The 26,983-nt window shown below is 35.0% G+C and overlaps 1 protein-coding gene across 1 annotated transcript in view; it reads right to left on the reverse strand.

Moving 5' to 3' along the window:
• KCNH8 (potassium voltage-gated channel subfamily H member 8) overlaps positions 1–26,983 on the reverse strand; it is a 177,994-nt gene that overhangs the window by 11,808 nt on the left and 139,203 nt on the right. The window contains exons 11-15 of the mRNA XM_051808258.1: positions 23,633–23,847; positions 8,803–8,841; positions 6,709–7,058; positions 2,263–2,369; positions 1,132–1,208 (exon numbers count right to left, since the gene is read on the reverse strand). Of these exons, the coding sequence (XP_051664218.1) occupies positions 1,132–1,208; positions 2,263–2,369; positions 6,709–7,058; positions 8,803–8,841; positions 23,633–23,847 (788 nt within the window). The remainder of the gene's footprint in view (positions 1–1,131; positions 1,209–2,262; positions 2,370–6,708; positions 7,059–8,802; positions 8,842–23,632; positions 23,848–26,983) is intronic.

The raw sequence follows: 26,983 nt of genomic DNA on the forward strand, positions 1-26,983 counted from the left end.
TGGTGTTGTCAATGAACATCTTGAAGGTTTTTTTGGGTTCTTTAACCAAACCTTATAAAAACCTGCAGTCAGTGGGATACGAGACTTTTGTCTGAACTCTACAGTTTGACATACAAATGAAGTGATGCACACAAACGAGGTGATGCATGCACTCCTAGCTCAGGATATTTAAGTTATCTCACCCAGTTAAACTAACTAAGGTTGAAAGAGGTTTAGAAGCCAAATATTTCCTAAGTGGGAAATAAAGAATAACTAGATTAGGTGTGCACAATATAGAAGGAAAAATAAAGACAAAATTTGACATTTCTGGTAACCAAAGAGCTCAGAAAGGAAGTAAAACTGTGTGGCAGACTTATTTAAATGTTTCCTCATGTGGAATCATAAGAAATTGCCTCTAATCTCGTCACACTGAAAGACAGAGTGTGCTGGGAACAGATTTTAGTCTTGCAGTGTAACTGTGAAGTTCAAGTCTGATGCTTTCATCTTGTTAGCTAAAGTACTGCAATGGCTGGATATATAAAACAGTTTAGCCATAGAACATCTCTTCAGTTTTGGATTAATAGTTGATTACAGGTTTGAAGTTAATAGAAGGGAGGAATGAAAAGCACCACTGAACAATGTTGGCCCTGCATTCCTCAGGTCATATTGCTTGAGCAGGAAGGGATGAATTTCCTTTTCATTCTAAGTATACACAGGTAAAGTGATTTGAAACATTTTCTGTGAATTTGAACATGACTGGGTTTGCATTTCTTTCAAGGAAATTCTCTAAAAGCATAGCACATATCAAGACAAGAAAAGTTGGAAGAAGGAGCTTGGAGAAATAATGAGAGGAAAGAGAAAAACAGAAGCATACCCAGAAGAGAATAAATCCTAGGAAAACTACACACACTAACCATGCTAACCTCCCTTTGTTTTTAGTTCTAGCATGTGACATGAGCTTTTATATAGGTTTCATGTAGGAAATTAATCTCAGAATGAGTTAAAAGCCTCAAACTGCCCTACATGTAGGAACCTCATCCAGTTTTGTAAGCTTGTTTACAAGAATTTATTGTATTCCCATGTCTTCTGAGTTTTCTCCAGCACTCCTTGAATGATCGTTAATATTCTTCAACCCCCACAAAAGCTTGTTACCTCATTATTAAGCCTGCTGATCTGCTGTTTGGTCTCTTCTGCTTTGATAACGAGTACAGCAGCACCAATTTCAGCTTCTGAAAATAATTCAAATACATGCAAATGAGATAAGTATAACCATTTGGAAATGGCAATACTATTCTGCACTTAACCAATGTCTTAAATTTAAACCTAGTTTGCACTTGGCTAGAATGAAAACAAAATCATGCATTAATGTTCAGTGTATAACGTGTAAGAGAAGTGTAATGACTAAAGTCCATATTGCTCTCTTCCGTCTGGACCTGAAAAGACTGAAATGACAAACCTGGTGCCAACTACATGACATGTCAAATCTTTTTAAAAATCATAGATATGATTAAACTTTTATTATTATTTTCCTGTTTGGCTTTAAGAGGAACAATATGTGTTCTAATTGTCTCCATGCTAAATGTAGCTATGTGGGGATTGCTTACTCATAAAAGAGGGGATGTTGGAAACAGTCTTTCTGCATCTTTATCTTTTTTTTTCCCCATCTCGACATGTTCTATTCCACTGTGGTGCTACTTTATCAACCTTTTCAGAGTGTAGGTGATTTAAGGCTTCCTAAGCTCCCTTGATATCAAGGTTTTCACTCTTTTACTTTTAAAAATCTATGTAGTTCCACACTCCTCCACTTCTGTAAATATCTTTAAAAAAGTTGACAGCCAAGTTTACATATGGCTATTAATGAATTTTTAGTTTGGTTTTTTTTCTTGTTTATTTATGGTTTGTATTTTTTTCTTAATTTGGTATTAGAATGTTTTTTGATGTTGAATTTTGTCCTTGGGTTTAGGACCTTCCACGCCCAAAGGTTTGGGAGTATGAAGCACCTGGCAGATCCTACAATACTGCTGGTAAAGTACAATGCATAAAAACACAGTACTCTCCACAAACTGTTTCATCATGACTGTCTGTTAGCAGGAAACCAACAAATCTCTGGGACCTCGTTGTACTTTTCCACGGTATCAGCTGTGGCACTGAAATGGTACTGAGAGTACAAATATACGTTTAATCCATTTATGCCACTTCTGAGGATCAAAGAAATAAAGGGGAACAAAAAGCAGTTATGGAAACTATTTTCTCTAAAGAGTGATTTTCCCAGGCAAAACTCACCTCCAGTCGTAGGAGATAACCTGGATTCCTGCCTGAGCTGATCGGAGCTGAAGTCAAAGGTTTGGCTTTCCTCATTGTGGTTTCTGTCTTCAATCCCATCTACAATTCTGTTGAGAAAAATCAGGGTAGTGGAGCAGTTTCATAAACAGTTTCATAAACATCATGTTCATAATTATACTGTAAAAATTACTCCTAAAGGGCACATTTTTAAACAATGGTAAATTTTGCACAACATTAAGTTTAGAGAAAAGTAAAAACTATTATACTGGTATAACTTCTTGTGAGTCACTAAAGATTAAACTTAGTGTTAATGGAAGGAACATGAGGCTAAAAATAATTAACTGAAGTTTCAAAATTTTCATGACTTTTACAGCATATTCTGAGTCTTATCTAAACCTATAGGGAATATAGTTTGCTTTTCATAGCTAAAGTAATCTGTTGCCACCTTTTCCTCTGCACAATCTAAAAAGCTCTTGTTAAGCTAAAATCTGCCTGCACATAACAACCAGGCTCTTATATTAGCCTTACTTAGGCAGAGCCTAAGCCTGAACTTAATATATTTATGAAAACATCTCTGTAAAATTCAGTCAAAAGTGTCATTTCCATGCAAATAGTTATTATAAATTTGTTTAAATTTAACTAGCTCAGGCAGGGCAATCCTGTTTGTAAATTGGATATAGGAAGATGTGCAGACTAGCCTGCAGTGTCCTAGTTACATTAATATCAATATTGGATATGACTACCAGAAAAAGTATTTTTGTCAGTTATTTCTACCCATGCATAGCAGTTATCTCCATTTTCCCATGTTAAGAAATCCAAAGGAAAAAAAAGTACAGTACTTTATAAAATAATCAATTCTGCATGCAAAGAATAGAAAACATGTATCAGATGGAGGAATAAACACACAGGATCAAAAATACATAATTATGAATATTTTTTTGTTCTGAATTATAATAAATCGTGCTATAAAGAGAACTGTTTTAAAGTCAATGAAAGAGACTGACAACTGCCAGTTGACAGATATGAAGCATGAATTTCTTCTTTTGTTCAGGCACAAGCTTCATATTTTGTCTTACAGTAGGCAGATGAGTTTAATACTAATCTTGAAGGGCTAAAGCAGGCAGTTCTTGGCCTCTCAGTTATTGGTGATAACTTTGGGATGATGGAAATTAGACTTTTCATCTAATAAGGATATTTTCAAGAAAACCTCTTGACTACAACTGTCTGGAGAAAGGAAAAACAGACAACACAGAGATATCTGTGATGTATTTGCCTTGAAAGACCAATGTAACTTAGACCTCTGTGCACATACCATGTATTCTTGTCTTTTTTGGTTCTTCATGTGGCTTTTGGGCTCTGTTTCATGTCTGAGTGTTCATGATGCCTGTTGGGTACTACTAGACTTCATTCTAATCTTAACCAGCCTCTGGGAGAAGATGAGACACAAATGAGGTGCTTCAGCCGCTCTGGCCGATAATGCTATCTGCAGCTGGAAAACTGAATGATTACTTTATTTGAAATTTGCTATAAAACCTATTTAATGTCATCTGGCTTCACTACTTCAAAAAGCAAATTTTAAACACCAATATCCCTTTTATAGAAGTTTCTAATTATATGAAATGATAACATTTCAACTGCCTTTAAAGCACACAGGAGAAAGCTTACTCAGATATGACTTGAAATTCAGAGATGCTACATTCTTTAAAATGTTTAAAGATTCAGGCTAAAAAGAAATTATATTAGCAGAAGTAGCTAGTCGTGGAGTGCCAAAAGACAGGCTTCTATGTGGGAAATATGTAATGGGCAACATCCTTACTCATATACAAGGAATGGGCTGTGGAGCAACATCTAACAAATTGAAAACGTGAGGTGACAAAAGAATTTGGTGTCTCACCCCTCTCTGAATCAGCTATTGTACAGCCCTGAATTTTCTCCTGAAGACAGACAACTCACTCCTAGAAGCCAAAAAGTCAGAAAAGATTAATATGTGACATCTTCTATCCAGTTGCTCAGGGCTAGAGTGCACTCCTTCATGTGAATCTGAGGAGCTTTGAGTACATAAATGCATCCTCCTAGGACTGCCTTTATTATTACATACATTTTCTTCCTTTTGATGCTCTTTCACTTCATAGACAGCACCTAAAATGGATTAGGAAGACTAGGACTGTATTCTAGAAGCTACAATGCTAGCTTCTGTTCCTTGTGACAAGAACTCTTTAAATATTTTACCCAGTCTCTGGGCTTTATTGCCTTCACTGTGGTGCACGGTGAAAGAACCTGTAGCAGCCACAGAACTCTGTGAAGAGTTCTGGTTGGCTTACTCTAGGAAAAACCAGAGTAGAACAAGTTTCTTAAGAAGACAAAGTATATTCTCTTGAGAAAGTGTGGTTATACAGTTCAGAACAACTGACTGGACATTTCAACCACAGTCTTGTCCTTCCCTTGCCTTCCCTTGCTTTCCAACAGCAAATAAAAGTGAAAATTTTAATTAAGGTTTTATTTTCTCCTTAATACTTACAAAGAAACATTTAAGGCTCTTTTTTAAAGTGGTATTAGCTTGTCAGTTTAAATATTCTAATAATATAAACTCATTCTAGGAAATAATATGAAACTGTTTTGGCTGGAAACCAAAATCTGAAAAACATATACATTTTGGGCCTATTTTCCAGTGTATTAACCAAATTATTCTGCAGTTATAAAATTATGAATGGAAATAGGAAATAATAACATATATAACAATAATTTTTTTATATTTGCTCTTGCAGACTTAGGTGCCAATATCTGGCTGCATAAGTTCAGAACAATAATGAACAAGATTACATTACAGCAGAAAATATGAAAGGTTGCTTTTCCCTGAATTACCACTTTTTATGCGAATGAAAATGACCTTTACTCATAGCTGACTGAACCAAATTCATATGAGAGCTATGAAACAAATGAGAAAATATCCACTATGCATTTCAATTTTGCTTGTGTAGAAGCTAATTTTCCACACATTATCTTCTCCTGTACTGACTCCCTATTCAGGGTCTAGAGAGTACGTCCTATGAGGAGTGTCTGAGGGAGCTGGGGTGGTTTAGTCTAGAGAAAGGGAGGCTCAGGGGAGACCTTATCACTCTCTACGACTATCTGAGAGGAGGTAGTAACAGGATCAGTGTTGGCTTCTTCTCCTTGGCAACTAGTGAAGGATGAGAGGAAATGGCCTCAAGTTGCACCAGGGGCAGTTCAGATTAGTAATCAGGAAAAATTTCTTCACAGAAAGGGTTGTCAAGCATTGGATTGGGCTAATCCAGAAGGTGCTGGAGTCACCATCCCTAGAAGTGTTCAAAAAACAACTGGACATGTACTTAGTGCTGTGGTTTAGTTGGCATGATGGTGTTTGGTCAAAGGTTGGATTCCATCTTGGAGATCTTTTCCAACCTTAATAATTCTGTGATTTCTATGATTCTGTACAAAACTAAAGTCAGTTTGTATCCTGCTCCAATTTGAAATGTAGCTGTACTGATCAAATATACGTTGAGGGGGAAAGATTTCTATATAGTCTTCCATTGCATCCTTAGGGACAGGTACTTTGACAGAATTAAACAAATATGGTCAAGTTGTGCCTATTTCATGTTTGCAATGGCAAGTTGCTGAAACTTCCATTCTGCCTCTAATGACTAAGGGAAGTTCTTGAATATGTAAACTATTTCAAATTATAGAAACCAAAACTAGAACTGGAAGACCAACTGCTGCACCTCCTCATATGTGAAAAACTACTTGTGATTTCTCTAAAGAACTTAAAACCAGGATTACATTGCAGCAATTTAGAAACAAGTTACATAAATCACCTTATAAGTAGAATACAAGTAAAAAATTAAACTATTTTTAAATTGTACACTAATAATACCACAATAAACTGTTATATGACTCTTCTTTATGTCCAAAGACACAGCAAAGTACATTTGCTAAACTCCATATTTAGTCTCTACATAACTTCCATTATCAGATTTCCTGTGTCTAATTTAAAAAATTTTTTCTAAAATTGCTAGGCAATAGTTTTCCATTAAAGTGCTCTACTCCAGTAATTTTTGTATTTGCACAGCTATGCTGTAATTTCATCTACTTGCTTTCTAAATTGTATCTCTGATGGACTCAGAGTGTTTCACTGTGCTATTGTGGGAATGCATATTATAGACAAAATAGACATAAAACTAGACTATTCAAATAGCCATTTTTGCAGTTGCTCAATTTTTTCACTGCCCTTTTTACTGGTAAAAATACTTTATTTTTCAATAAAGTTCTAAAGTCATAACGTTCTGCATAGTGTCAATGGTTCCTACAATAACATGGACGAACAAAAGTATAAACTTAAAAAAAAATAAGTATTTTTATAGTGTCACAATCATGATATTTTTAATAGGAGTTACATGATAGAGAAGAAGAAAATAAGTTCATAACTATTACCTTGGGCTCAGATCTGGTGGGCCACTGGTGGTCAGAGCTGAAAGGTGTAATTTAAGGTTTTTCTCCCTCCTGGAGTAGTAATGGAGCTCCGTTTCATGTTTAGCTCTTGAGGGGTTTGAACTACAAGCACGGATGGGGGAATGAAAGGGGACAGTTCCTGAGGCCAACTGCTTCAAGTTTCTCCCTAGGTAGCTTTTATTGCTTGCAGTCTTCTTCTGCTGAGAGCTATTTGTGCTTCTTGTATCAACTGGTGAAAGGATACTGCTTTCCTCTTCTCTCTCTTCCTCATCTTCATCTTCCACAATTGAAGGGAGTCTTTTCTTTATATTTCCATTTCCCTTGAGCTCTGTCTAAAATAACACATAATACATAGTAGCGTAAAATTCAGAGTCTGATGTTGCCAAAACACAATTTCTTCTGGTGTTCATCCTGGAACAAAACCAGATCTAGCACAGCTTTCATTTCTCATTAGAGATAGCTCTTTTGGAACTCATCCATAGCTTCCCTCCTCAACTATGGCTGTATGTGCATACACGAGAAAAATACAAACAAATTAAAAAAGGTCACTAGTGATATAGCCGGCAAACTTGCTGCAATATGTTTTGTTACCAAGAAGGAGTACACAACTAGCTCTTACAAGCCATTTGGCATGTGCACACTTGAGAAGATTAATTTTGTTTTACTAAGGCATTATTTCTTTTGAGTGTTATGCTACCAGACACTTGGTGGTCTACAGATAAGAAGTGAGGCTGGTAATTCAAATAATACCATGTTTTCATAATGTATAAATAGCATTTACACCAGTTCAGCTCAAGCCCGAATGTTCTCTGTGTCCTTCTCAATTGTTATAACTGAAGCCACTGCTGGGATAGTAGACAGACTTTTTATTTTATACGAAGTCCCATTGATGCACCAGTGGTGTGACAGTGTCAGCTTCAGAACAGAGTCACCAAAAAGTGAAGCTGCATCTGGTTGTGAAAAAAAGTTGCAGTTTGAATGCTCGATGTTGGAACCAAGGAAATTTAGAGGCAACATAGACCTGGGTTCTGTACTTTACATATTTATTAAAGCACAGTGTAAGAGACCAATGTATTGTTTGTTATTTTTTCAGGGTAACAAAATGTACTGGTCATGAAGGCTGAGATATGCCAACGTGGGCCTCATGTCAGGATCAGACCATAACTCAGAAATAATTCCATTTATTCCCACAGTAAAACTTACTATATTTATTGGTAGTAGGTGAATGGACTAAGGCAGACTCAGGTTCCAGGTCAAATTAACTAACTTCACACATCTCAGCAAAAAGTACAGCCAAATGCAACTTCACGGTTTCGGATTTTTTTTTTTTTTTTTTATTTTTATTTTTTTTTTTATTTTTTTTAACAGGCTACTCCTCTTAATCAAGCTTGATTAAGGTACTGTTAGCTTTAGACAGAAAACCTCAGATGACCCTGCATAGTCAGATTTCCCACATTCGGGTCAAATCAGATTGGCTGGGTGGAAAGACAGATTTGGGGAATTTATCCAAATATTCTAAGCCGCTGTTAGCATCTGTCTAAATGTTTTGCAGCATAGTTTTAATTTTGCTGTGTGTTACAGCACACATACTGAGTGCATGCTTTTATCTTGGTATACTTTGACAGATTTAGTGAACTAGGTGCTTTCCATCTAAGATATATGAAAGGTAAGAATTTAAAGGAGTGACAAAAGACATGTCTTTTATAAGAGATAAAAGACTTGCAGTCAATTGCATTAGCCATCCAAAGGCTGTCAGGATGATCAAATTTTACAGGACCTGGCACTGATACAACCTATACTCTACAGAGAATGAGTGTTACCCACATTCAAAACTTTGGCTTAGGTACCCATGTTGTTAAAATGCAGTTGCTATAGTAGGATATCCAAATCCAGCACCTGAGAGAAAAGATCATAAGCTGTTACTCATATAATGGACAGTGTCAGAACTATCTGCAGGATGAAATTCAAATTCTCATTTTGAAACCATGAAAGTCTGTTGGAGCTTTTCAAGCTTTGTTCTGGCCATAGCTGTGTTTCAAAGTCAAGCTTGGCATAGTTAAAATGTGACCAACATACCTGGGGTAGTGTAGGCTTGTTTGATAATTTTGATATTACCTGAAAAACAAAACAAAACAAAACAAAAAGGTAGCAAATATGTGCATCTGCACAGTATTGGCTTCCAACAACACGCAAACATCTAAACCAAAACATTTATGTAGATACAAGAAAAGACTCTCATGATAAAACAGCTGTATTAAATTAAATGTGACATAGCACTGAACTAATGATAATCCTTAAGAACAGATGCTGTGAGAAAAAAAAATATTTCTTTATTTTGATTAAAAAGGTAGTTCATGGAAAAATAACATTTTACTTTAATAAAAAGCGAGGTCAAGACTCCAAATCTACGAATGAATGCAGATGTGTGAAAATATGCTTGGTAAGTTTCAGTGCTGGTTTGATGGAATCCCAGGCAGGAACAAGTGCTCTACTTTGGCCCTGCCTAGCTTTAGCTCCTGTGCCAGCCCAGTCTGTACCTGAAGATGAACTAACTATATGTGGCATCTCTGAGGAATTTTCAAAAGCAGTGATGAAGCAAGTAGGAGCACAGTAGTCCTGGGGGAGATAGGTATCTGACCTATTCAAGGCCATAACATTTTCTTTTCTTGGATTAAACAGGAAGTAAAACAAAAGAAAAAGAAGAAGAAAAATTATGCAAGTTTAATGCATAATGATTTCTAATAAAATCCACTGGAACTGCTGAATAATATCTGTTATGAAAATTCTGTTGTTTATTTGAATGTTCACATCTTGGCCATGGGCAAGTCTATATGCTGTATTTATAGGAATATTTTAGTCTGCCAGGAAGAATTTTGAAAAATTATTTTCAGCATTCCTAACCCCACATATCAAGATAAAAAGTGCGTAAACCATAAATTCATAGCATCAGTTTATTTTTCTCCAAGCTTAGGTAAAAGAAGTTAAGCTTTTCTGGAAACCATTGGAACTTCTCAGTTTGTGTGATAAAAGTCTTCAGGACTTCTAAATATTTGAATTTTAGGCACAGATTTGAAAATAAGAATTATCTGTGGGGTTTTTTTAATCTCTTTTTTTTTTCTTCTTCACAAATCTTTCAGGTTAACCCGAAAACTGTTTTGTAGTGAGAGTACTAGTAGTGGTACAATATAAAAATATTTAAGTTTTCATAGGCAGAAATTCTACTCCACATCAGCCAAGCCAGTAGCAGGTGTATCAATGAATGTAGCAATAACACTCTAATAACTGCCAAACACAGCAACCGCAATAATTAGGCTATGTAAATAAATTAGGCTATGTAAATAAAATAACTGCTGTGTTCTTACTGGGTTAGATAAAATACTAGATGATGTTAGCAGAGAATAAAATGCCAGATACTTAAATCTCCCATCTTGCACTGTAATCCATGTCAATTGAAGAATCAGTATCTCCTTCAAGATTCAGGAAGAGAGGAAACTGCAAATGCACTAAAATATTAAAGTCAGAATTAAGAACTACTTGCTTTACACATATGTCTAGAATATTAATCTAAAATAATGCTCAGAATTTTGGGGCACCAGTTTGCTTGCCTTCTAGGCACAGGTGCAGTATGAATGTTAAATAGCAGCCTAAATTAAAACTCCAGGTGAATCCCAAACATTAGCAGCTTCATGAAAATGATCTCAGAAGGTACGAATTTGCCTGCTGAAGGCTTTAGAAGTGACTTGTCGTTTGTAGTTTGTAATGTGGGTGAAGATATCTCCTCATTTTTGTTTTGATGGGGTCTTTTGCCTCCTGAGTACATGTGTTAGTCCTGACTGTACATCTTGAAAACAAAGAGAAAGAAATTGTTACACGGGGTTTAAGATCCATGATCAGCTGGTAGCCCTGTGCTCTGGCTGCTGAACTTCTCCTCAGCACAGCAGCCACAGCCACCCATCGATTCTCCTCTGCTCTGTGTTACCCTGTCTGGTTGCTGCAGCAGGGAGAAACTGGCTGCAGAGGAAATGGCATTAGTGGCAGCACTTTGTTACCTTGTGCCCTTACCAAGAAAAGGGTAAAGGAATTTTTGAAGGCAAGTTGCTCTTTGCAGGGAGGGGAAGGCTAGCAGAAAAGAAGAATAGGTATGAACAGGGAGCACGTGGCGTGAGAAACTACTTATCAGACTTTCTCCTCCCATTTCCCCAGACTGGCCCCCTTAACACAGTGGGGACACTTTCAGTCTGGATAAACTGATATTTTTAGATAGACTCTGGACCTATAAACTGTCTTTTCCATAGCGCAGAATCCACAGTAAAGAGTGTTGTAACTGCTTCTGTATTAAGGCACTGCAACCATATTTATTGCTTGTAACTTTGAGTACCCTATCTTTCACACATAAAACAGGGGCCTGGGCTTTATGGCTTAGTAGTGAAAAGTTGGTAAAAGAAACTAATATGTCACCAGAGAGAATTCTCAAAGATTTTGCTTCTAAACCTTCTCTGGCAACTCCCTGTTGTCCCCCCAGTCTCAAAGAGAAAAGTAAAGATGAACAAGAATGTGGACAAAGCCAAAAATTAAAAGCCCTCACCATGTACATAGTTTTATCTGTTTAAAAATATAATATCAGAGTAAATAATTATGATTTGTTGTCCTAGTTTCTGAGCTGCTAAAATCTTTTATTTAGAACCCACTAGTGTAGCCTTCTATAAAATGTTCTTTTTTTCTTATGCAAAAGGAAAGAAGATGCAAAATAGCTCACACGCTAGTCTTTTAAAAAAAAATTGAAACTCTCAAAGTATAAGGGCTACTTATACAGTAAGCACAGGTACTTACCCTGTAATGCATTAGGAAAAAAACCCAAAAGACTGATGTTAGTATGAGTTATGTGAAATACTAATTACATTTTTAATTTCAGCCCTGAAATCTCTTTATGTCTTGTGAAACCAGATATTTTACAAGGCAAACCAATAATAGATCATGTACCAAAAGCAGACATATCAAATTCTTCCATATATGTAATCCCAAATCTATAATCTTGCAATTGTTTAATGTCTTAATATATAGGGCTTAAAAATTCAGTAATCCTCATCATTGCTTATTACAAGCACAAAAAGAACATTTCTCCATCTGAAAACACTGGTGGCTTGTTTTTGAAAGCAAGTGATCTGAAAATTTTTCAGGGTCAAGAGACAGTAGTCATTTATATAAGAATCTCTAACAGGAATTGCAGGCCAAATGAGGTAATCAGATGTACAATAATTCAAGATGAATTCTGATGATAAAACCCTAAGAAGAGATGCAGCTAAATTTGGGGCTAACACATTACTTGTCAGTAAATTTGCATTTTGGGTTCAATAGAATGTTATCAGCTTTTGCTGGGCTGATTCTTGTTGCCTTCACAAAAAGTAGGAATAAAAATAGGAACATAGTTTAACTGATTTGCTTGCAATCTTAGGTACTAAAATACATGAATAATTCTTTGTGTCTGAGGAGTCAAAAGATTAAAATACATTTTCAGGAAAGGATTTTAAATCAAACTAGAGTGTTAATGTTCTTAGTCAGCATTTGGAAACAGGAAAAACCCCTTTAAGAGCATTGGCAGTGTGGGAAACAAAACCAAGAACCCATGCCATATGTTCTGTTCTTTGCAAATTTACTGTATGGTAATGGAAAAGATACAAGTACATAACAGGGGATTATTGTACTGCTGGAAAGCGTAATGCCTCAAGTGTGTTCAGGCCTCAGTTTTCCACAATCAGGAAATTGTTCAATGAAATATCACAAATCCTCTAAAACACAAAGGACTGAATCACTCACTTAGGCTAGATGTAATTGTTTGATTTCTACATTTACCTCTTTTTTTTTTCTTCTTTTTCTTGTTTTGTTTTTCTTTTTAAGACTTTAATTTTTTGTCTTGTTCCTATATTTTCTCAGGATTATCCTTATCTCTTTTTCTTGCTTAATGGACATATAAAGTATTTTGTGGAAGCAGACACTTTCAACATTCTCTGATCCTTCTAACAGTACCGAGTATATTGAATTAACAGCAAAAGTTGAACAGCAGAACCGTCACTGGTATTTTGTCCCAGTTAAAAATAACTGTGAATTGCCATGAGCTCTGCAATCTTCTGTTAAGTCATTGTCTTGATTCTTTCCTATCTTTCAAATAAGTTTTAGTTTGTGAAGTTGGTACAAGTGTTCTTTAATGCCTGGTAGTGGTTAGTTTTTGATAGGTTTTTTGCAAATTAATACTTTCTTGGATTCAAATTTCTTACATGAGCTTTTATATTTAGTATTAAAAGTTTACTTTTCATCTAATTCTTTAAAACCTGAATGTTAATTTTACAGCATTCATTTGCAATTTTTTTTAAATTATACTTTAATTGTTTCATTAATAATTCAGATGTATTGCATTTCATGTTAAAAAGATGTCATAGAAAAAAACCCCCTAACCTGTCTGTCGCTTGCACCACATTAGGAATCAAATAAATGGGAAATGTGGATCATATAATTTGTCATTTTTACTTCTATATTCTTACCTCCCTCTAGCCAACCATAGAACAGTAAAAGAAATTAGGGTGCCAGACTGCTCTGAAAATGCATCTTTTATAATAAACCTGTGCCAATAAGAATTAAAAAAATAATAAGTTAAGAAGAGGCTATCAATAAGGTCAAAAGAAGACAAAAGGAGGAATTGTTAAAATAGACAATAGACCTTGCACTGACTGTACTGTCTGGCAGGTTGTATTTTTGGAAAAGCTTGTAAATTACTGCAGAAAAAAGATACAGCGGAGAAAGGTTTTTAATACTCCTACAGTTTGAGTACAGTCAAGAAAAGATTTACATAATAGAAATTACAATGAATGCTAACAGCTTTCGAAGCAATAATACCTATATGCTTCCTGCAACTCCAAGATTTCATACAGACTCATAAATATTTGGAGGATTGGCCCTGTGGATTGATATCCAATTAGACTCCTTAACTTGAGGCTGTGGAAGGGTTGTGTTTTCCGTCTGTATTGTTAGCTTTAGCTTTAAATGAAACTTCATACTACTTTTTTTTTATGTAAATATGTATATATAACTTCAGGGAGGTTCTTGAAAAGAAAAGAGGAGGACAATGAAGTGGATCTTCCAAAATATTCTCCCAGTTAATTTTATTAGTGCAAATTTTCTATTCTAAGCATTCCCAATGTTGGCCAGCTATTTTGCTAGCACTCACAGGACAAATCAGTGGGATTAGTGTTAATAAGTACCTCACTGAGGACAGCAACATATCCATGGAAAATTTTTAAGAATGTCCAGCTTTGACTGTCTCCCAGGGGAAACCTTACAAAGAAGGCAGGGACAGGCATAATCTGTGTCCTTATTTTAAAACCAGGGCATGTGTGTTGTTTGTTTGTTTCCCTCTGAAACATTTCTTATAAATAATGACTATTTTGCTCTTTGGTTGGCAACTTGTTCAGTAGATTAATCTCTAGTCAATTCTTCTAGAAGGAAAATAAGTGCAAATTGGTCACAGGTAAGCCCTAGATATATTCAAAGTTAAAACTTTGGGGAAGATAGGAGTTGTACAGTAACTGTACAGTAACATTAGGGCAAGAAGCCATGTTGTGGAATGTGAAGATGCAGCAGAAGTTTAACTATATAACTTTCTAAGTAAAAGAGCCATTGTAATTTCCTTCTCCTAGGATGAAATTTATGTTTTTCACATACACATAATACAGAAAAGCTGAGCATGTAGCTTTTTGGAGCTCTTGACACCTTTGTTACTCAAGAAATTCTTCATGGGTTAGAAACTCTGACGACAAGGACACTTTCATTTCAGTGAATAAAATTGTTTGAATTTTTTGAAGTACCATGACATAAACCCAAAAACAGTCAGAGAAATCCAATACAAATTTTGCCAAAGGAAAAAAACCCACAATGAATATAATGTGATTAGCAATGGAATCTGTCTCTGAACACTTGCAGTACTGTACTGCATGTACAGTGTATGTGTATATTCTGTATGTATATACTTATTACTACATTCATGTTATTATTTACAACAACATTGAAAAAGTGATCTAAATGTATTAGGTACCAACTTCATTTTCAGCAGAACACTACTTGCACTTATGTAAGCAGGTTCTGTACCTCTGGTTTTACTGAGTGAAGCTATAGATGATTAAAAATAAATTTCTTTTGATATCAGTAAAATCTTAGACTGCATTTGTACATACATAACTTTTGGTTTTCATTTTTCATGCTTTCATACTTTGAGCAGAGAGGTCGGTCTAGATTACCTTCAGAGGTCCTTTCCAACCTCAACTATTCTACTGTTCTACAATGTTTAAAAAAAAAGTTGCACTAAAAATGTTACCAGCTCAATAAAATTGAGAACACATACTTGTATCAATGTAAAATGCCACCTTGATACACAAGTTGCAAGGATTATGGAGTAGTTTTCTCAAATACTACACTATATTTACTTTCACACATTTCAGCATGTATCCTGAGGTTATAATGACTCTGCAAGCGATGTAGGAACTTTACCATATAAGCCAGTCTGATATACACATTACATATCAAGATAGCCTATGCCTTCAGAATTATTTATAGAAGAAATTATAATACATATTATCATTTCCTTCATATATTAGTCTTATCTTACATAGAATAATAACAGGACGTGTTACTGTAAGAATGCTTCTAAATTTAAGGCCACTAACAGTTTGTTGCTATATCAATGCAAAATAAAATGAATTAAGAAATAAAAAAATTAAGAATCCATCCACTCTCTAAATTCACACAATTTTAATGTTAAAAACTATTAGGATTAATTTTTTTTCCCCATTTTGTTCTGATGTAGAGACAAAAGATAATACTAATATTGTAGAAATTACATTATCATGTTTCCTAAGGCACATTGAAACATATTGGAAAAAAATAATTATCTAGTGTGCCTGTGTAATTAAAATAGAAACATGGTTAGATTCCAAGGCAATACTCTTTGAAAGCAAGGAGCTTTTCCTGTCTAAAATTCTGTTCTACACAGTGTTTTATACCCTTCTCATACAAAAGTCTAAAAACATCAATAAGCTGCTTTGCTAGCCTGGATTTTTTTTTTAACATGTAACCCTCTGGTTAAGCTTTATAATCTGTTGCAGAATGTAATAATCCCAGGAAGTGAAATGAATGAGAATGAATGAGAATGCAGAGTGTTCTAAAGGAATCAAAAGCTAAAATTAGAAGTAAAATTTTGTCACTTATTTAAACATCGATTTTAGTTACAATGAAAGTTGTTTGTCAAGAAGGTGCTAAGGTCCACTTGTCAAGATCTTTTAATAAATAATATATAATTAATACTCATAATTCCTGTCTCTTAACCCATTCACAAAAGTAAAAGAGTAGGAATTTGAGAATGGATCACATATATGTAAAACACTCCCAGACAAATGGAATTAGGTTATTTTCCTCTCCTTCTCTTTGTCCTCTTCTGCATCTTGTGTGATTCACCTTTACAGTCAGTTCTCCATTTGTTTTAGATGTAAAATGGAAAAAACTTATAAAAATACAAGAACTAATGAAAAAAATATTAATGGAAAAGATTACATAATTTCATCAATAAATTGTGGTGGTATGAATCTCCTAACTGAAAAATGACCACAAATCAGAAGAATAAACTACTAAAGAGACAAATTTAGACAGTGTGGGTGTCTGTGTGTTATCATGTTCAAAAGTATTAGAGTGACTGAAGGCTACAGAAATGAAACAGGAGATTACTAGAAAAAATTTCTTCAGGTGAAGATACGAGGAAAGAAAATGAAAAGGCCACCAAGCCTGCAAGAGAAAAGGCATACCAGTCTATCCTTTTTGAATTACATGTTTCCTTGTTGCATTATTTCTCAGCGGTGTACCATATTGAAAGGTATATTAGAAACATGATAGTGAGATGATTATCTTGTGGGTTACTGGGTGAAGTGAAGGCTCAGAGGCACCACACATCGTGCTCAGCAATGACTGCTATTAAACGAGCTTTATGACCTACCACACTATAAAAAGGAGTCAAACCTGGCTCGCACTGTAGCTCCAGGTCAGCCCTGCTCCCATACTAAGTGAAGGAGGTAATTGCCAGGCTGAAGGAGTGGAGGAGGGATGACTGTAACACTGCACAGGGAGGAGGCAGATTTTGTTGTCTGAAACCAGCATCCACTTTAAATAGCCAAAGATCCATCAAAAGATGCTTGCTGTCATGAATACGGATAGGAGACCTGTGAAATATCTTGCAGAGAGCTAGAGGACAAAGTTTATTCCCAAACTACTTCTCATCCATTTAAAATCAGAAATTAAGTGTAAAACAGGTGAACTAACTGCTCTGTGGCGTTTAGTGTTTTTTGTTTATTTTCTTTTTTTTTTCAGTGCTTACATCCATCGACAGCTGCATAACTTGTTCCATAGGAATATAGAAGTTGTGTAAGTTGTGTAAGTGACATTGTGTGAGTCTTGCCTTGTTCAGCAATAGGATAACTTATTTTGGGAAGAGGGAGAGGGAGAGAGAGAGGGAAGAAGGAAAAAATATTCCCAATGTCCCTGAAGCATAAAGAAAAGATCTGAGTAGCTTGTCCAATGTGAAAGCCCTGAGCTGTATTTCATAGCAGCACTAATTGGAGAATAGTCCATGCACAGAGGCAGGAGTCAGGAGTCATGTCTCAAAGTTAATTATATGTTCAGAGTTTTAAGATTAATTTAGTTTCTGACAGTATGAGGAGCACCTTCATTCCTATATTACAATCACTGAGAAGTTGAAAAGTTTGCAGACTCCTTCTCATATCCAGTGATACAACGGAGAAATGAAAATATGATGTCTGTCAGGCAGAAAGCAGTTAGAACAACAATTAGAACAACAAGACCCATGTGCACATGGATTAAAGAGAAACATCATTAACAGTTGGTTCACAGTTTTATAATTATTTCAGTTTTTTCAGTTTTGCTTTTGCTTTTATTTCCCCAGAATAATCATACAGATATAGTACTAGACTTCCGTTGCTTTAGGTGATTTATTCACTTCTATATTCTACCTCTTGTAATAATTCTTGTATAGAAGCACAAAAATTGCCATTTATTGGTCACTTATTTTGCAGAATTTATACCTATTGTGCCATGGACAATAAACACCAGTGAGTTACACCTGCAATAATAGCACATAGTCTTCTGCCAGTCAAGCTATTGACAGAGGTGGGCACTTAACTGCATGTAAGCTTATTTAAAAATGACAGGTTTTCCTCAAAGTCATCAAACTCCACTCTAAATGTTAAAGACATTTTAACTTTTTTAAGGGAAAAAACTTCTTCCTACACTGCTACTGGATAATGTAACAAAACCAGCTCCTCTATTAAAAAGGTGGTTGGAATTATTTGGGGAATGTTCTATGGAAATTATTTATTATGAAAAATATTTTACAGCCTGTGTTTGTCCTCCAGTGTACAGGATGAGCTATGATCTAGGTTTGGGTAGAGGAACTGTGACTAAGTATAGCAGTGTTGTAAGAGCTGGTTTGGAAATTCATTTTTTCCAGTGCACAGGTTTTATTATAAACACATAGGTAATAACCAAGAAATATAAGGGGTTTTTTTTGCTTTGAAAGTTAAACAAATCATTAAGTAATTATGTGACTGAAGTTTCTATCAGGTTTTCTTATCTTGCAACACTTGCTAAGAATAAAAGCAACCATAAAAATACCCCAAATTATTTTTTTCCTTAATATCTGTAGAATAACAAATAGGATAACTTATTTTCTTCTTTAAAGTGAAATACTATTTATTATGTAGAGAGTAGATGTATTAAAAAAATCATGTCACACTATTTTCATTGACGATTCATAATAGATAAATATGTAATAGAAAAAAATCCTTCTGAGTTATTAGTATATTGGAAAGTAGCATTCATAAATTCAGGCAAACTGTACTAGAATATCTAGAAAAAGCATAACTAAAGAGGCAAGAATGAATGCATGTCAAATATGTAATCTAGTAGCTGAAAAACAGACAGTGGATAGGTAGAATTTAATCTGAATTTTGTGCTTGCATTCAAATATTTTTTGCTATCCATTTTCTGACTACAAGAGCAGTTAGCCCAAAGAAAGATAAGAGTTTAGAAATAAACCAATTAAAATAAAATATGGTGGAATTACAGATAGGCTTTTAAAATACTTGCTTAATGCTTAGCTGGAATGAATCAGAAAGCTCAGAGCTGTTTTCACCTTTATAAGCAATTGATCTGGCCAGCTGTCAGGTTTCCCAACAGAAAATGAGGAGCACCTCTTGTAATTTCTTAGGTATTGCTAATAAGAACTTGAGCTTTATTATATTAAAACCCCCTCACATCTCATTCATTAAAATTTAATAAATACTAAAAACCAGTCTTTCCAAAGGACAAGAATTAATCCCCATTTTGTCATACAATGCCTTTCAGAGGGAAGGGGGAATTCTTTGCTTTTATTGCTTCTTGGTTATTTGATTGCCTTTTAAAATGTATTTGTCTATTTATTTATTTTATTATCAAGGAGCCTGGCTAAGCTGCAGTAAGACTCCATGTTCTCAACTGGAGGAAGAATCTACCATTTTTTTATGAAGTCTTTGTCATTGTGTTTCATTTACACTGTGATGCACTGGTGGAAGCAGTCCTTCCCCGGGCTTCAGAGGCTGAGCATTTTCATTTTAAAGAGAGTAGCTTCTCCTTCTTTGGAGGTAGGGGGAAGGGAAGCTTTTATAAGAGGCAGAACACTACTTTTAAGGCCACGAAAGGAAAAGTAGTTTCCTATTAGTTACGAGTCCTGTCTACAAGCACAGATTTTTGACTCTTCAGGGATATAATCACTTCTTTTTGAAAATGACACACATTGATAGAGCTTTAGTGAGACAAAGATTGTGCCTGCATGTGTCTTGTCTTCCTTTGGGACTTCATTACAGCTTGAGAGATTGCTTAGATGCCAAGGAGGCTTCTTGTTCTTTTTATCAGTGTGGCTGTAACCAGACTTTTTTTTTTTATTTTTATTTTTGTTTTGTTTGTTCATTTTTGTTGTTTTTGTTTGTTTTTTTTTTATCTAAATAATGTTGTCTGCACTGTAGATGCTTCTTCATGGACACAAGAAATAATCAGAAACAGTAAACTGTTACCAAGTCCACAAAGATATCGTGCAAATATTTACTTATTCGAAGTTCTTCATAGGATAATTCAGAGTTATGAACAGCTGTTACTACTCTCTAAATATATAAAATAACACATTTTCCAAGGCTGGTGGATTACAAAATAATTGCCAGTTTCTTTCATATATATGTATAATATGTTTTAAGAACCTTCTTATAAGTGTTTAGCTTTATTAAATCAGATATCAAACTCTCTCAATACCTGCTCGATTTGAAGTCTGTGATATATAGTGCAAAATTATATAGATGGGGTGAGGTATGTGTCAAAATCTGCGTGACTTAGCAAACTATTTCCTTACTATGACATCATAGTCACAGACTTAGAAAAATTGGTTGAAATGGCTGAATTGTTTTAATGTCACAACTCCAGCTACCGAACGAATTAGATTTTTCTAGACATCCTCAAATAATTGAATACATTTACAAAAACAGTTACAGGTTTGTTGATCAAAAGGCAGCAAAGAGAGGAAAGGTCAGAATATATACAATGAACACAAAAATTCTTTTCCTATTCACATCTTGCTGTGATGAGAATATATAAAAAATGGCATAATAGTACTGCAAATATGACTGCATACACTGCAGACTGCATACACATTAATGGTTATAATCATAGATCACTTAGCAATTGCTGGCTATCACGAGTTATCATGAGGAACCACTGAAACTTCATCTCTGTGATTTTGTGTCTTTGTTTCTCTATCTGTTGTTACTCATTAGAGACTGAAATATTTGCCAGTTTCCTACTTAAAATCTGAGCTTTTCTTCCAAGATTAGTTAAACAAAATTGTCAATATTTCTATAACCAGGCAGCTACAGTTTCTACTTGTAACTGGGAAATCTGGTTGCATCTCCTCCTTATTTTATTGAAAAGTGACACAGCTATGAAAGTCCTCAGTCTTTTCCACTTTTACACCTTACTTGGATTTTAATGCAGATGGAGCACATCATTATATGCACTCTTAGACTTGCAAATGAACCAAGAAAACAAATTTAAAATGATTTCCTAGAGGTTTCTGTGTGGGTAGGGAAGCTATGTGATCTAGTGCCAAGTATTCAATTTTGACACTTCAGGATCAGGAAACTACATATGACTTTTGTCCCTACTTTTAATTCAGTTCAATTCAATTTTGTGTGCAATGAATAGTTCAAAGAGCACAAGGAAGGAGGGAAGGAGATAATGGATCACCAGGACTGCATTCTCCAGCCTCAGCTTTTTAATGATGGCTTAAAGTTAAGAACTTTACAATCTAAGGAAGTTTTGGTGGACTGTGACTGAAAATGCAATAATATTTTAGGTCAGGATTGAAAGGCACTTCACAAATCCTAGTGGGGAAATTCATGCTTTCACCCTGCAACTCACCTAACCCTAAGTACTGTTACTGATCTATTTTCAGAAGCATTAAATTCACATTAGGTTGCAAATTTACAGTAATTTAAAACATCCAAGAACAAGAAAGTGAGAAACAGACTTATTGAAATGAATCAACAATTCTGTTTACCTACAGAAATGTTCTCCAAACCCAAAATTCCATAAAGCTGCAGAAGTCACAAATACTCGGAAAAGTAAAATCTCCCTGTATTAGGGAAAGGGAATCAAGATTACAGTGTCATAGCTGCCAAACTCTCCCATAGCATCATTCCCAAGAAGTAGTGTTGTATTTAAAAAAAAACCAAACAAAAACAAAAGAAGAAGAAAGAAGTCATTGTAACATACCCAGAAGTTGTAAAAAACCTTCTTCTTACTTTTCCCTGAGAGTAAACCATCAGGCAACTCAAATTATTTCTGTTTGCAAATTATATTAATGGAGACAGGTATTTTCCATGTGAACCAGAGTGAGTGGTTGACCAGGCACACTTGCTACTGACATAGATATCTTCCTTCATTTGTTGAGCCCTCTTTTTGTGGTGGTACAATTTTTGGCCACTTTATTCCTGCTCATTACCCTTATTGATAAGCAAAATGCTTGGATAAGAAATCAGATGCACATGACTGAGGTATGTTCTGCTGCATAGAATTACCAGTGGAGGGCACAGTTAACTGGAAGACGTAGGAGAAAGTGACACTGACAATTTATCTTGGGTTCTCTATATCTGCCCGTGACACTGCATGCTACTCATTGTCAGGATTTTTTTTTCCCTCTGATTTTAAGATAACAAATTATACCATCAAGATATGGTGTATATTCACAAATGCTCTAAATATTTTCTTCTTTGAAGCAGAAAATTTACTTGGCTGTGTCCTGCACTGCTTTAAATCCCTCAGAGAGTGTGAGAGGTTCTTTTCCTGTCTGTGCACTCAACTTCAAGCTGCTGTCAGCTTGCTCTCAGTGGAGAGTCTGTACATCACCCAACTTACTCTAATTGGGAAGAGTGGTCCCTGAATTTATAAAAGCTGAATGCAGCTGAGAGAGTGATCGCAAGACTTGCCATCATACAGAAAAGCATGAAGGAATACATTGTGTGGATCCACCAAGTTCCTTGGCAAAACTGTAGAGGGGAATGCAAACAGCTTCAAACTCTATCTTTACATGGAGTTATGGAGTTACTCCTTTCAGATTAAGCATTCCTCCCCAAGGGAAATATGTTGGTTATACAAACTAATCACCAGGCTCTCAGAACAGATGTGTACTTTCAGCTGCTGCCTTCAGCAGCAGGAAGTTTGGAGACATTTCAAGAGACAAACAAATGAAATGTCCTGATTATTTTCCTCTTCAGAAGTTTGCATTTATATATGGGCTTCTTTTGGCTACAATGGTTTAACAGAGTGTTGCTGTGGAAACATTGGCACCAGAGTACACCTAGTAAGAAGCTTACGTAGAAAAATCAGACCACATATCAAATTCATTGGGGTTTTGAACTGAAAAGGACTTTGGTGCACTCTTCCCTGGCATTACCTTCATCCCCTATCTGGATAGTAGCCTAGTGTCCTTTCATATCTTTCAATGTGACTTCTCTCTGTGTAAAGAGAAGCAGAATACAAAGACAAATAGCTGAACTGTTAAACACCAGGCTGAAAGTTTAGCTATAACTGTCTTCGTGCGTTTATACGGTAAAGTCAGAAAAAAAAAAGATGTCATCAAAGCTTTTAATTATTAAAATCTGAATATATACATATTTTCTATATAAGATCAGTGAAAGTACTTTAGTAAGTCTGTACTGAAGCCTTCCAGGAGGGCTTTATCTGGAATTTCTTGTTGGAGTTTTTGTTTGGTTGGTTTTTTTTGTTTGTGGGTTTTTTTCCAAATTTAAGTACTCATTTACATGGAAAAACATATCTTCATTGCAGTGTGTGAGAAACAACTGTTTCTCATTTTGACTGTGTGTGATGACATTCTTAACTAACAAGTGTTAATCAATGTATAAAATGAATGTTCATTAGGCTGGCACATGAGCTTCTAGAAAAGGTATAGTGAAATACCTTTATTTGGACACATGATTTATATGACTTGTTTTAAACATAAGCAAAAAATGAAAAAAAAATTAAAGGATAATATTCTTTCATGGATGAGGTTTTCTATGGAAAAATGAGAAGCAGAGAACTTGTTCAAGGTTTATGATCTGACCCATTGATAAGCAACTCATGTAGGTAATGTCTGAATTATCAAACAAACAGAATGAGCATCTGTATATTATTTCTTTACTGTGTCAAAATGATAAGAAATTAGTAAATTATCTTAAAGGTAACAATAACTGCAGAGACCTTTAAAGATACTTACATCACTTTCATGGCCTTCTCTTAGATTATACGTGAGATCATGCTGTATGTCTTCAACAAACTTGTGAGCATACTCTGGGTAAAGGTCGAGCACTTCAAAGAGACCTTTGAGGATAATACATTGGAGGTCACAGTATGTTAGAGCTTTAACATCCGCATTTGTTTTAATAACTTGATCCCTAATGGAGAGGTTTGCTCCAATTAAATCTCCTTTACCTAAAAGAGAATACAAAAATAATTATCTTCAAAGTATGAATTCTTTACTTCTTTTTTGAATCATATGTTTAATATAACCTGAAATCCCATTGTTACTACTGCATTCTTTAATTAGTAACTTTCTAAAGGATCTTAGACTAATATCCTTCTTTTTATTGTTTTGGGGTTTTTTTGCAGCTGCAACCTTATATGCAATTAATTGGAGGTACAAACTAATTTCCAGAAAGGTAACTAGCTGATTAAGGGAGCAATAAAGTAGATATGTGTAAAATGCAGATTTACACTGGTAACAAATAGCAAGTACAATTTTGTTTTTCAAAATAGCTGTCATAAGGATTTTGTGTGTGTATGTGTGTCCGTGTTAAAACAGGCAGCTAAGATAGCATTTTAACAATGACACAAGTAAGCGCAGATCACCATTCAAATTACCCTTTTACTTAGAATTTGGATTGCAAAACATTCAAAATCTATGATAACTATGGCTGCACAGCTGTACTTCATGATGTATACAAGCCATTGTATTTCCATTTATGGGCAAGACTGCCTTAGAATACTCAATGTATTAAAGCCTACAAGTGACCATATATTGAAGAGCACAAAAATTTTGTAAGGAAAAGCTTCCATAAACATTTGATCTGAGGTATAAATTCCAAACTTCAGTCTTTCAACCACAAGTCCTCCACAAAATTTAACACAGATGGTCTTTGTTAAAGACCTGGACAGCGTGATGGAGTGCATTCTTAGCAAGTTATAGGCCATACCAAACTGGGGGGAGTGGTCGATATGCTGAAGGGCAAAGTTGCTATTCAGGGGGACCTCAAAGAAAGACAAAATGGCTGATAGGAACATCATGAAGTTTAACAAAACCAAATGCCAAGTCCTACACCTGGGATGAAAAAGCTCACTGCAGCAGTATGGACTGGGGACTGATCAGCTGGACAGCAGCTCTGCACAAAAGGACCAGGAGGTCCTCGTGGATAAGTTGAACATGAGCCAAAAAATGTGTCCTTGCAACAAAGTCCAAGAACCTCCTGTGCAGCATTAGCAAGTATACAGCCATCAAGTCCCAGGAAGTAACTCTTTTCCTCTATATATCACTTGACATACCACATCTGGAGCACTGTATCCAGTTTTGGGTTTCCCAGTACAAGACGGAATATTGACATATTAGAGTAAGTCCAGAAGATCATCTACCAAGATGATCCGAGACTAAAGAGCACAATGTACAAGGAAAGACTGAAAAAAGTGGGTATAGTTCCACCTTACAAAGAGAAGGCAAAGGAAGGATAATACCTTCAATAGCCTAACAGAAAAGTGTACAGAAAACAGAGCTAAACTTCTCTTCAGGGTGCACAGGGTACTGAGAGATACTGGGCATAGGTTGTAACAAATGAAATCAGGAAATTAAATCATGATGAGGCTGGTCAAATAGTGGAACAGGCTGCTTAGAGAGGCTGTGGAATTGCTAGCAGCCTTGGAGATGTTCAAAACTTGCCTGCACATGGCCCTGAGAAAGCTGAGCTAATACGGCCATTTTAAGCAGGTTTAGGTTGGGTATCTTCTAAAGGTCCCTGGCAATCTTACATTATTCTGTGATAAGTTAAGACAGTCAAATATGAAAATCCACCTAGCAGTGATTCCAGCTGTATATTACACAGGAAATGGTGATCTTGAAGGGTAAGTTAAACTAAACAATCAACTATCCCTGAAGCTTGTTAAATAGGATAGTTTTATACTTTAAAATATCACTTTTTTAGTACCTTAAAATACCATGTTTTCTATTTACAGGGAGCTTGAAAAACTTTCTCAAAAGAGCTTAACATAAACCCAGCATAGGAAGGGATTTTCTTTTATGCTAGGAATATACATACATTATTGCTACTTTGAGGTCTCTTAAAAATCTCAAATAGTATAAATAAGAATTGGTATGAGCTTAGACCAGTCTGAGTAAGGGAAACTCGATAGGTGACAATAACATTTATAATTGCTCATCACATGATGTATTGCTGACATAATAAAATATAGTGTAAAGTTAAGCAGTTATACATATTTTTACTTTACTGTAAATATCAACAGTTCCTTAGATTTCCTTGTTTATATTAAGCAGAGGGCTTGCAATGTTAATCTATTGCTGGCTGTTAATATGGACAAGTGAAAAAGTATTTCAAATATGCTAAAAACATTCTAATTATAAACTTTTTAGACACACAAACAGTATTAGTATCAATAACCCATAAATATTTTGGAAAAATATTAGATTTTTATCTGATTATAGTTATAGTGTTTGATGAAATAATGTCAGCCTGAAAGACACTGCAATTGATTTGGTAATGCTAATGTATGTTTCCTTTTCAAATGACAATTGTATAGCAGTCTGTAGGTAGTAACCAAAGTTTCATGTAGAATTAATGAAGTGGTAAAATTATTGTACCTTGAATGTCAACATAACATCATTACATAACAATCATTTCAGTTATTCCTAGTATCTCTTTTTTATTTTTTTTTAATCAGAGAACGAACTTAAATATGAATATTTCTACAGATATATCTGTTTGTTAATATAGCTGGGACATGCTGTCAAAGTTATATGTCCTCACTATGGATATTTTTAAAATAACTTATGGCTAATATTTTTAACAAACCAAAGATATATGTTCAAACAGTACATAAGTCACATTAAAACATATTTTCCTATAAAATATATCCTAACCATCATAATTAGATGTAAAGTAATAGTCTCAAGAGGAACCAAATATATATTTAATGAGAGCATTTCACTGCATTGTTACGGTACTGCTTGTTAGTGAGAATGGTTCAGTAAACAAAAACTAATCCACTAGAATTACAATCAGGACAGAATTAAGAAATATTCTGGGAACTGCAAGTAACCCAGCAGCATCAGGGAAAAAAAATGCTCTTTTGGATTTAGACAGCACAATTTCTCATAGGGACCTACATTTTTGACGCATTCACCTTCTGCTAGTGTTAATTAGGTTTAAATGATGAAGCTCCCATTCACTGTAATGAAACATTATTTCATTGTGTTATGTTTATGTTTCTTTTCATTATGATTTCATTAACTTCTCTCAGAATTCCACTAATCTCTTTCTTATTGTTTTGATTGTCACCATTACAC

This window comes from Manacus candei, unplaced genomic scaffold, assembly GCF_025592945.1.
Source record: "Manacus candei isolate 608988 ecotype Guabito, Panama unplaced genomic scaffold, ASM2559294v1 h1tg000072l, whole genome shotgun sequence".
NCBI lineage: Eukaryota > Metazoa > Chordata > Aves > Passeriformes > Pipridae > Manacus > Manacus candei.